Source organism: Cajanus cajan, chromosome 3 (genome assembly GCF_000230855.2).
Source record: "Cajanus cajan strain Asha chromosome 3, NIPB_CcT2T_4, whole genome shotgun sequence".
NCBI classification, from domain to species: domain Eukaryota; kingdom Viridiplantae; phylum Streptophyta; class Magnoliopsida; order Fabales; family Fabaceae; genus Cajanus; species Cajanus cajan.
This window is the reverse complement of record NC_138519.1, coordinates 474,746-486,999: the sequence shown is the minus strand read 5'-3', so window position 1 is coordinate 486,999 and position 12,254 is coordinate 474,746. Positions and strand designations below refer to the sequence as shown.

At 29.5% G+C, this 12,254-nt stretch overlaps 1 protein-coding gene across 4 annotated transcripts; it reads left to right on the top strand.

Moving 5' to 3' along the window:
• Positions 1–2,435: 2,435 nt before the first annotated feature.
• LOC109805307 (uncharacterized) lies at positions 2,436–9,221 on the top strand. Of its 4 annotated transcripts, none has more exons than XM_020367342.3 (8): positions 2,436–2,633; positions 6,701–7,371; positions 7,806–7,862; positions 8,048–8,076; positions 8,286–8,360; positions 8,457–8,547; positions 8,687–8,773; positions 8,887–9,221. In XM_020367342.3, exons 1-8 carry the CDS (start codon positions 2,585–2,587, stop codon positions 8,911–8,913), a joined length of 1,086 nt encoding a protein of 361 aa, XP_020222931.1. In that variant the 5' UTR covers positions 2,436–2,584; the 3' UTR covers positions 8,914–9,221. The 4 variants fall into 4 exon arrangements, with proteins under 4 accessions (XP_020222931.1, XP_020222930.1, XP_020222933.1 ...); XM_020367341.3 differs by having other exon boundaries at positions 2,441–2,633; positions 6,692–7,371; XM_020367344.3 differs by having other exon boundaries at positions 2,555–2,714; positions 6,692–7,371.
• The last annotated feature ends 3,033 nt before the right edge of the window (positions 9,222–12,254 follow it).

Below are 12,254 nucleotides of genomic sequence, written 5' to 3'. Positions count from 1 at the left end.
TTTTTAATTAGGCTAATTTGGCCTGATGGCTCGACATGGGTAAAAAAATGCAGTCCAAAAAAATATTGGTCAGGTCAACCTAACTTAAAATAACATTTGGTTCATGTAGATTAGGTTAGGTCAAGCCAGGCTAGCCTATTTAACACCTCTAGTTGGGGTATCTCATGCCTACGATATTTAGTGCATAACAAATCTAAAAAATAGCTTTACAATCTCAAAGGTTAGGATGTTATAATTCTCTTCTCCTTTTAGGAATTTTATCCCCAAAATTTAGTTAGAGATCTTAGCTTTTGAGATGGGGTCTTTGCCAAACAACAAATCTCAAATCATTTGATTAGATAAGTTACAATTTCTGCGATATTTCTCTATTGTCCTTAATTTTTACAATTAAGTCATACTATTTATATGATATATCTCTAATTTAACATATAGTGATATATTATAGTATATGATTATTAGTTCATCTCAATGATGAGAATATTTATCACTTTAAACATTGCGTAAATTATTTGAAGTTCCTTAAGTTCTATATTTTTTAATTTTACACTTTTACATACAAATATGATTTATTGATTATGTCAATTCCACCCATTCCTTTTAAAAAATATATATAAACATTTATATTGGATTTATTACATCCTAATCTAATTAACTAATTCTTTTCAAAGATTAAAATAATGTTATATAGTGACCAAAGGACGTTATACTTATCATCTACCAAAAAAAAAATAGCCTAAAAAAGAGAAGCTAGCTCGTGCTTTAGAAAGGATTAAAGAATATTTTGTGGCATACTAATACTCTCTATTTTTTTCCGATAGTCGTTTAAGGTATTTGTACGAGACTTAAAAAAATGATTAATATTTTAGTTTTCAAAAATATTTATTACTTACTTTCTTGTTATACCCTTTATTATTATTATTTTTGCATTCAAGTCTTGACTGTTGATTTGTATACACTTATTATTGTTATGCACTTTTTGAGAAGTCCATGAATTAATGCATTGATTATTAGAATACACATGTGAACTGTAACATACTCCATTTAATTACACTTTTAAGTAAATTGTGTCTTTTGGATATCCTAATTCTTGAATGAATATTGTGGAAAGAAAATAATTCATGAATGAATAATATTGTTGAAAATATATTACCCTCATAAATGCAACATTAACTTCATATAGGTAGTTGAAGAAGAAATAGATAATACATTAGAAATAAACAGACATATTATTTAGTAAATATACATTAATTATCAAGAATAAAATAAAATAAAAATTAATAAATCGTTAATTTTAAAAAAAGTGACAATAAAAAAAATATTGTTAAAACGACTATAAAAAAAATAGAAAAAATATTGTTACGTACCCCTTGCGAATTTTGCGACGAAGATTGTCATTATTGCCGTGTGAATGCAACACAAGTTTCCATAAAAATTATACTTTTTAAAAGTGAATGTAATACAAGTTCCCATAAAACTATAAACAAATGTTTTGTATCATTATATAAACACAATAATCTATAATTAACATTATCTATTATTTTAAGATAACAAAAGAATAAAAAGATTATTAAAATAAGACCAAGTAACTACTAATTCATATAAGTAAAAAGCCATCTATAATTTATATATGTATCAGCAATTCCATTAAATTAATATTTAAATTATAAAAACCTAAGAGTCCATTTTAAAATATAGGAATTAAAGTTAACATTATATATAGAAATTAAAAATATGATAAAAGTTGAAATATTTTTGCTATAAATAATTTCAATTTAAAATAAAATTATAGTAAAAGACATTTATTAAAATTAAAAAGTGCTTATTAGCATGGAAAGACTTATTTTATACTTCACAAATTTCTCATGTTTTCCTCCCTTAAAGAATTTTTACATTTTAATATGTCCTTCCATCAAAGAAAAAATAATTTCCACTTTTAACAATCTTATCTTCTCTCATATTTAATTGTTAATTTTTTTTCACAATTCCCATTTTTTACGCACACTTTACTTCGTGTCTCACTCACTAAACTTACACGTGCTAAAGTCACATAAACTAATAAAAGTCTCCCATTTCACCCTTCTCTCAATTTAATCTTTCTTTCTAAAGTACTTTTTTTTTTGTTTCACTTTTATAAAAATCTCAATGGCACATTACAACAACTAAGAGCATGTTTGGTTTATTGTTGAATTTCGTTAAATAGAATAAACACACATTCTAAAGCACCAAATTAAGAAATAATATTTTTTATCTTTCTCGTTGGACGTGATTTTGTGAATTTTGAATGATAAACCAAACACACACTAAGCATGTGTTTGCATCCGCGTTTTAACGTAGTTTTTCACGTTCATCTTAAAATGATGAATAGTTGCTTCTACGTAAATCTGTATATTAACGTGGAGAGAAACGATACAATTACGTTTCAAAATGAAAAGCAAACACACGTTAAGTGTGTTTGTATAATTGATGGCGTGCATTCCAAAGTAACGGAAAAGCACGAGTCTTTATACTTTAAAATGAAGTCACATTTAATTGTACCAAACGAAAAAACAAACACACCCTAGCTGGTATTCACATCTCTCAAACAATGAAGGTAGACACAGGTGGCCAGAGTGATTTCATAATGGAGGGTCAAGGTTAGCAAGGGGGTTGATTATGATTTTGAAATTTTGTGACCTTTCAAAATTAGAAATTATTGAGTTTAAGATTTGAAAAAGGTGTAGATTTTGTGATCTTTTTATGAATCTTCTTCTGCTTTCTATATTTTGGTTAAATTATTAGGTTAAAAATGGTGTTTTAGGTAATTGAAATCTAATTGAGCGTTCTATCGGCGCGTCTTAGTTTTATTGTGGCCGCTACTCTGTTTTGTTGCAGTTGTTACACATAATTTATGCTCTTAAGATTATAGTGATCTAAAATGGTATTGCCACCCTCCAATGTTGGGATATTGCATACTATATGTCTGATACGCAACTATTTTTAAAACCTTGCCAAAATAGTATTAGTTGTTAATTTCTTTTGCACTTTGTGGTCTCATTTTTTTTATGGCTATCATGGATGATTCCATTCCTTTTATCATTGTCCCATTTGATGACCCAAGATGTGTCCTTGTTTCGCACCTTTTGTGCAACAATAATTACAATTCTTTGGAAAAAAAAACTCATGAAAATGGCTCTTCTAGGCAAAAACAAATTTGGTTTTGTCAATGGATTTGACCTAGATCCTTCTTCATATTTACCCAATTTTTTGGCAACATAATAACATCATTGTTGCATCATGGATCTTGAACTCTTTATCCAAACAAAAGCAAGCAAGCGTGCAATTTGAGTGACCTACAGAATTGTTTTGAGTGACAAAATGGTCTCCTCCTATATCAGCTCAAGTGTTATCTTGCGGCACTACAGCAAGGTACCATCTTGGTTAGCAACTACTATACCTACCTTCACTCATATTGGGAATCTACTATTGAAATCAAGCCTGTACATTCATGCAATTGTGGTGGCATCTATTCTTGGTTTGATTTCAATCGGATGGAGTATAGTATACATTTTTTGATGACTCCAAATGAATATTTTCCTTTATTCAGGGAAAAATTCTTACAATGGATCTAATTCTTCCCATCAACAAGGTTTTTCTCTTGTTCTCCAAGATGAGAAACAACGAGAAATTGGGGATTTTGTTGTTCCTATGATTTCCCCTAATGAGAATCCTCTTACTTTTGTTATTAAAGCTCAATCCATTTCTAAACCTAAGGTCTCGAAAAGGAATAATCTTTTGTGTGATTATTGTGTAATCTTGAGTCATTCGTAGGAAAAATGCTATAGACTACATGGTTTTCCACCCAATTACAAGAAGTCATCTTCTTGTAATGTTAAGGTTGTTAATCAAGCTTTAGTTGAATCATCTACTCCTCAATTCCAACTCAAAGCTCAGCAATATAGTTAATTAATGAACCTCTTATCAAGCATCAAATGCAACAATACCTATTAGTGAATTCTCAATCACTATAGTTTTTATTAATTTTTCTTTTCTTCATTTTCCAAATATTTGTTGAATTGTTGATTCTAGTGCAAGAGCTCATGTAACATGTAAACCCTTTTTATTCACCTCTTATCAATCTATTTCTAGTAAGTATATCACTTAGCCCGATAAAAAAAAAATTTCAATGACTATTGTCGGAACCATTAAATTATCATCTGATTTGGTTCTATACAATGTGATGTATGTTCCACAATTTACCTTCAATTTTCTATCTGTTAGTGCCCTTATAAATGATCCTTCCAAATATATTTCTTTTATTCCCCTAAACTCTTTGTTTGTTAGAAGATGCCATACTCCAAGAGGATTGACAAGGATGAGCTCATTAAAGGCCTCTATGTTTTGTCTAACAAGGATTCAGTCTTGCCTTCTATTTATTTTTTTTCCAAAAAATTGGTTTTATCCAACTATAATTCTTTCAAGAATGTTGATTCTTTACATTGTAATGCCAATATTTGGCACTCTAGAGGTTTGGGCACATTTTTGATAAGATTCTTAAAATCTTGAGTAAAAAAACTCATTTTTTTTTGTCTAGTGATTTCTCGTCTACTTCATGCCAAATTTGTCCTCTTGTTAAATTAGAAGATTATATTTTATATCTAATAACCATTTCCTTCCATTCTACCTCTGTATATGTCACATTTCCTGAGTCTTTAAACTCTAAACCCTAAACCATATGAAACTTACCCATATCAAAAATCATTTTAGAACCACCTCCAATTATTGCTCAAGTACAATTAGGACTTGTTCCTTCCTCAATTTCCTTACCTCACCTCACTGTACTTATACTTCTTTAGTACCTTAAACTCACCAACTCCACCCTATAGTCCCATACGAACATAGCAAACCACATAGAAATACCAGTCCTCCATTTTACCTAACTAAGTGTGTCTTTTCCCAATATACTAGCCAATATCCTATCATTAATTTTTGCTCCTTGACCAATTTGTCTACCTCATACCCTATTTATGTCAATCAAGTATCTTCCACATTTGAAACCCAACTTTTCAATAAGTCATGAAATTTCTTGAGTGGCGTACAATTATGATTGTTGAGATTCAAGCCTTAGAGTACAATAGTATATGGTCATTCATACCACTCCCTTTTTCCAAATTGTGCAAATGTGTAGGTGGTTGTACAAGGTAAAATTCAAGAGCGATGACACTACTGATAGATATAAGGCTCGTACGATAGCCAAAGGCTATACTTAACAAGCTGGCATTAATTTTTCTTATACTTTTTTTCCATGGCTAAGTTAACTTCGACCAAAGTCTTTCTTACTATTACACTAGCCACAAATTGGCACCTAATACAATTAGATGTCAATAATGTTTTTCTTAATGGTGAGTTATTTAAGGAAATGTACGTGAAGTTATCCCTAGGATACAGAGCAAATAATAACAAGTTTTTTTTCAAATTAAATAAGTCACTTTACAACCTATGATGAGCTTCTTGTTAATGGTTTTGCAAGTTTTAGTTGTTTTTCTTAATCATGGATTCATCTAATCTAGGAATGATTATTCCTTTTTACATCAATTTTGGGGAACCCTCTTGTGATTTTGTTGGTTTAAGTTGATGATATTATACTTGTTAGGTCATCTCTTGAGAGAATTATGAGGTACAACTTTTACTTCAGACTTTGCTTAAGTTAAAAAGTGTTGAGCAACTTGAAATGCTTCTAAATGTATTTCATTATCCGAACAAAAATACACTTAGGCTTTGATTGAAGATACTAGTTCTCTAGATTGCAATCCTATGAGTTTACCTATGGATTCAAATATGAAACTCACAACTTTTGATAGCGAACTTTTACCAGGCCCTTCACTTTATCTCAGAATGGTTGGAAAACAAATGTATTTGACAATTTATAGTCCAAATATTAGTTTCATTGTTCTTGAGTCAATACATGTAACAACCTGACATTCATCACTTACATGTGGTCCATCTCTCATTGAAATACCTCAAAGCCACTTTTGGTCAAGGATTATTTTTTCCTATTTTTTAATCCTCTTAACTTGACTGCCTATGTCAATTTTGGTTGGGTAGTTGTTAGGACACTAGATGTTCCACCTCCAGATGTTTTGTGTTTCTTGACAATGCATTGATCTTTTGGAAGTTTAAGAAATATCCTACAGTGTCCAAATCTTTTTTTTTGGAAGAATATATATTTCTTTCCTCTATTTCAAGTGAATTAGTTTGGCTTAAAAGACTTATTCTCCATTTTGAAGTTCCCATTGAGTCTTCCATAATATTCTATGACAATCTATCAGTCAATAACTTGGTATTAAACCTGACTTATAATAAAAATCAAAACATATGTATTTTAATTATCAATTCATTCAAGAAATTTCAATTATATCAAGTTGATTCATATCAAAAGCCATCATTAATTAGTTGTTCTCTTCGCTAATGCACTGGCACTTCTTTTTTCTACATTTATTCATGAGTTGGGAATCTTAACTATCTACTCTCCATCTTTAAGGGGTATTTGAGATATCCAATTAATTATTAGAAATACTTAATTATTGTGTTTTAAGTATTTTATTACTATTGTATATTTTCTTATGTTTTACAGATTGATAAAGTTCTATATATATTAGCCCCTCATTGTACTTTACTTTCATAACGAGATTATTCTTTTTATTTTCCTAATAAGGAGAACCAGCACAAGTGACTATGGATATTACAGCACAAAGTGTAGCAAATGATATAGCCTCAAATTCACCCATGGTAGCATCCACTTCCATAATTGGAGAAAGGTCTTCAAGAGGACAAGATCAAGAACTAGGAGGCAACATGGGTGTAGTGAATCCTATTCTCACCCTAGAAAACTTCTCAAGTTCTGGTTTCTCATTTCCTCAACCAGTGGTAGCATCCACTTCTGCAACCAGAGGACTAGCTCCAGAACTTATTGGCAATGTGGGTGTAGTGAACCCTATTCCCACCTCAGAAAACAATTCAAATTCTAGATGGCAACACCCTAGTGGTGGGAATAACACTATAGACGGATTAGGAACTCATGATCCACTTCCACTTGATCCTCCACAAGTTGGTGCTTCACTTGGAAATTCCATGTTTCCTAATTCAATGGAAAACTCGCTCAATCAATTTCAGTCAACCATGTTACCAAGCTTTCCGATGCTTCCTTATAGTGGTGGTGCCAGTAGTAGCAGTGATAGTCACCAACAATTTCAAAGACATCATCCATTTGAAATAACTGAGTTGGGTCCATTAGGTACACCTACAATGAGATACTATGCTCAACAAAAAGATCACAGAAATATTTTGCATCCACCACCTCTCATGGATGTTCAAGGCTATGTGAAAACATGGGAGGTAAAATAAGTTGACTCAATCTTGGTAAATGCATGACCAACATAATATACTATGATAATTTCAAAAAAAAAAAAAAAAAAAAAGGAATTGGAAGGTATATTGCGAACTACATTCATAAGTGAATTTATTTGTCTCAATGGCTTCCCAGTTCCTTGGTTGAAGCCTTATTTGAAATTGCTTAAAGAAAAACAAACATTTTAAGATAAAAGGAGAAGCGATAAACCATTTGTTCCTTTATATTTGTTTGGATAATTAACATGTTATTATGTTCGTGTAATGTTAACATTAATTATTTATCATTTTTAAATATATTATTAGATAAAAACATATCGCATGTGGTTAGAGATAAATTACTTTGATATGTTAAATTTGGTAATATCTATCAATGTTGTTTATAAAGATGCTTTGTGATGAATATTCTCTTGTGCATCTAGGGATGTTTGGTCGGAAGAGATGACTACTCGTATCGTGCATCTTTTAATCAAGCAGGGGTATGATATATTTAATTTATTGTAGAAAAATATTTCTCGCTTAGAATGTCTAATTTGATGGATGAAATATGTCAGAAGGGACTTCTATTTTGATCCTATTTTTTATTTTTGCAACATGCATTATAACAACTATGAGAATTAAATATAATAACTGAAATTTTCTATCTATTTTCCCTTTGATACAGGTCATGATCAAACCAACATCACCCTCCTCGTAAGTGGTTTCTCTTGTGCAATCCTAAGTTTTCTTAAAAGTTTTGGTGTTACTAGATATCATTCAACATGTGTCAAACTCTATGGATCTTAGTTTGAGCACGTCTTGTTCAATCAAAGCCTGATCACATACTCATCAAAAAAATTGTTTTGCTTGTAAACAAAAATAAAAGTGTTTAAATGTGCTTATACTTTTAATTCTCATTGCAGACTCACTTCTGCATGGTCGAGTAGGCTAGAGATCGTCATCTTCATACCCAAAAATGCTGTCAACTATACATTGAAGTAATTTTATGATACGATGTTATTGTTGACTTTTTAAGTAAACATTACCTTTTGTGATGAAATCTTATTATATTTTTTAATAACATTTGAACTTAGGATTATTGGTGGACCTATAGATTATGTGTTCTTTCACACAACTGAATTCAACAACCTTGACTTGTATCACCATCTGATGAGCAAAAATTTGGTGAGTCATAACGACCATGTTAAGTTTTCACATAAGATCTTTTTCCTATTTGCTGTTGAGTGAATAGATTTATTTTGGTGAATATAAATGTTTTCTTTTATGTATATAAGAATCATTTTGACGTTGCATTTTTGTGCAGTGTGCAAAAATCGAATTACCTACACAGACTATTATCCTATCTACAACGGAAAGCAAATATCACTTCTTAGGAATAATTTTCCCAGCGGTGAGTGTGATGTCAATTTTACTTCAATTCACATTATTTTATAATTATCAATGTCTTTTGATCCAATATTTTTTTTCTGGGCCTTTTTCAACATTGAAATTTGACTTAAACAGGATACAATATTTATTGAACTTGCATAAGTATGACTTTCAAGAGCCAGAGCAGCCCCAAGTAATGAACAAAAGGTTATAAGTGTTGCATGTTGTGAGCTAGAAGGGCATGAAACCAGATGGAAGAGAAAGATATCAATCATGAGAACATGCTATAGAATTAATTGTTCAGGATTTATCTAAATTTTATTATGTTTTGTTTTATTTTTGTATTTATGGGTTTTGTCATATAGTACCCATTTAAGTGAACAAACTTGGTATTTTGGTGTGTTTTTGTTATATGTACATATAGATTTATGACATTAATATGGTTTTTAAGTACAATTGTTCTTGCGCAATTCTTGAGTAGGAGGACTTCTTCCTTTGATTTTTTGTGTAGTCTTCAATTATCTTCAGTTTTGAATCATTGAAGCATGGAATTGATTTGATTTGAAATAGAATAAATGTATTGTCTAACAAAATAAATCGATCAAAACCCACTTAATCACCATGTCGGTCAAACGTAGTTCATTTATTTTTCAAAGGATTGTTTTAGGATTTGTGTTTAATAGTATATGTTCATTGATTTGGAATTTTGGATGTTGCATTGGCCCAATTTTTAGTATAAATGGGTGATTAGATATCTTTACTTTTTTTACTTACGAAAACATAAATTCTTCATGTCTCTTCACACATTTTTTTTTCCTTCTTTTTCTACATGTTTAGCTTTTATTATGTTTAATTTTTAGCATTATTATTGTTCTCATCCAATTACATACACACATATATATATATATATATAATAAGTTTATTTGTCTTAGAGAAATCTCTCACTAAAACTCAAAGAATCATAAATTCAACCTTTATATACTTGTCGACCTAAGCAGATATGAACATGTCAAAACTTTATATGTTGTTGGTGATTTATCGTTTATTCCATGATTCTTCAACTCTCCTATTGATGTTAATTATAATTTTTGATAGTTAATTTGGTGTTATGAACCCACTTGATATGATTTGAGTTATCCATGGAATCATAAAAGAATGCATTTTAGAAATTGTACGAGGAGATGTTATGAATATGCAATTATTCGAAATTGAGATTAAATTTGAGTAATTGATGGTATAATAGAGTAATATTAGTCTTTAATTTATATTTTTACTAATTGGATTGGAAGAAGAGAGTTTGGATATGAGTTGTGCCAAGTTCTGAAAATTCTGATAAGAACATACCTTGGTATTTATGTAATTTCTCTATGTGTGATTAATGAAATTGAGTTTCGATTACTGGGTTAGAAAGTATACATTTTAGGCTATAACTTAGACTCAAGAATCATATAAAAATATTAAGGAATGATCGAGTAATGTGAGTTAAAAGATGAACCTCATATTCTGTGTGCAAAATGTAATGTGTGAAAATTGTAAGTCATTCGAGTATACCTAAATGGTAGAATTAGGTTTTCTAATCTTCATAAAAGTTGTAGTGTTGGATGTTATCTTTCAAATTTTGTTGGAATCACCTAAAAAAGATGTCTAAAACACAAGTTATGATCAAATTAGTGAGCGGAGGTCAAGCTGTCAGATTTGGGCTAAAATGTTATGATTTTGTATTTTATAAAAATAGTAGATAGAATAATTAACTTTTGAGGTCAACATAGAAATTTGATATAATTGTCTTATCTTTATAATAAAATTAAGATCAAATTGATATCATATATATAGTTTTATATAGGACGTTTGGATCACACAATATCTTAGAAGGTTAAGTTGTGAAAATGTAATTTGTGAATGAGGATGATAAATAGTTTTACCCTTTAAATGTTTGATCTTATAAATGGTTTGAGGTGCTTATATTAATGTTAAGGAAGGATGAATTATGGTATAAAACAATTGTTAATAAGTTATGATGTAAATTGATTGTTAATAACTTGAGATATTTTAATAATAGCGATGTCTAAGGACTTAATATGTGATAGTGATAAAATTGCTAGACTAGTTAAGCTATTGATTTAAATTCTTACTGACATTCATATAGTTGATGTATATAGATCATGTGAAGGTCATATGGTGAGAAGTCTAAACGAGGCTTAGCCATGATATTGATAAAAATGTGTGATATGTTATGGTATGAGATCATGTGAAATGTTATGCATAAATTTTGTTTGACATGCATCATATGCATAAAAGTGTTTTTATAGGTACGATATGGAATACACCATCAAGGAAGGGTCCCTTGTTTAAAAGCTTGGGGGTCAATCCTTAGGGATAGCTTGTTTTGGAAGTCTTAGTCTCATCCTTTGTGTGCATAGGATGTATCTTGTGCAGCTCAACTATCTTGACCAAACCCTAGTAATATATCCTCCTAGTGAGAGTGTGTTAAGGGTGTGACCCGATATGTATTCTTAGACTACTCTACGGGTATTGCTAATGACAATACACAATGTGATATGTGATGTTTTTACCGGTGTCACATGCATGATAACATATCCATTGCATAATGCATCTTAATGTTATGTGGTATTTGATTATTATGTCATGAAGGGTGAAATAAGTTATTGTTATCAATCTGTCTATGTTGTCTATATATTTGTATGTTTTGTTTGTGTTTGACTATCTAGTTATATCTTACATCATGGTTTATAGTAAGATGTTTCTCATTTTCCTTGCTTTGTGTTTGTCTCTATTGTATGTTCTTGTAGGTGATTTACATCATGAGGTTGAAGATGTTGCCGGTGAAGCCTAGTCCTTACAATTGAATTTATGCTATGATGTGATATCGAGACTTAGTTAAGAATTATTTTCTTTTGTCATGTTTTGAAATAATTATTAGTTTTCTTGTAATGGATTTCATTTAGATATTAGTTGATTTTATTTTGTTAAAATGCAATACTCTTTATATTGAACATTATGAATTTTTATTATGATAAAATTCTTGATTTATTTTTATTTATTTCAAGTATTATGGTATGTGAGGTAAAAGGTGTCACACTTTCAACATATTTTCTTATATATTTTTATAAAGTATATAAAATGTATTTATAAAGTATATTATTAAAATATTAAAATTAAATGATTATTATTCAAATATTTCTTAAAGTATAATTTTAAAACACTTATATATATATATATATAATAATAATTTTCATAAAGGAAAAATCTAAAATAAAAACAATTCACCTCATATATTAAACACAAACAATTATCTTGTACAAGAACATTTTTAGGACTTTTCTATAACTAGAGTGTTTTATGTGTTTTTCTTTAATGAGAGTTTATATGAAGTTTTTAAATTTCTTATGAAATTTAATTTTTATTTGTGATTTTTATTTATAAATTAAATTTTAATATTTTATAAATAATCAAAAATTAAAAATAATCTTGTGTCACAATAT

What these genes read in the sequence shown, in the direction of transcription:
- LOC109805307 (XM_020367341.3), top strand. Translation starts at nt 2,585, where the DNA reads ATGAAGGTAGACACAGGTGGCCAGAGTGATTTCATAATGGAGGGTCAA. An exon ending in GCTATGTGAAAACATGGGAG is followed by an intron (nt 7,372 to 7,805) that starts GTAAAATAAGTT and finishes TTGTGCATCTAG; the next exon opens with GGATGTTTGGTCGGAAGAGA. An exon ending in ATCTGATGAGCAAAAATTTG is followed by an intron (nt 8,548 to 8,686) that starts GTGAGTCATAAC and finishes ATTTTTGTGCAG; the next exon opens with TGTGCAAAAATCGAATTACC.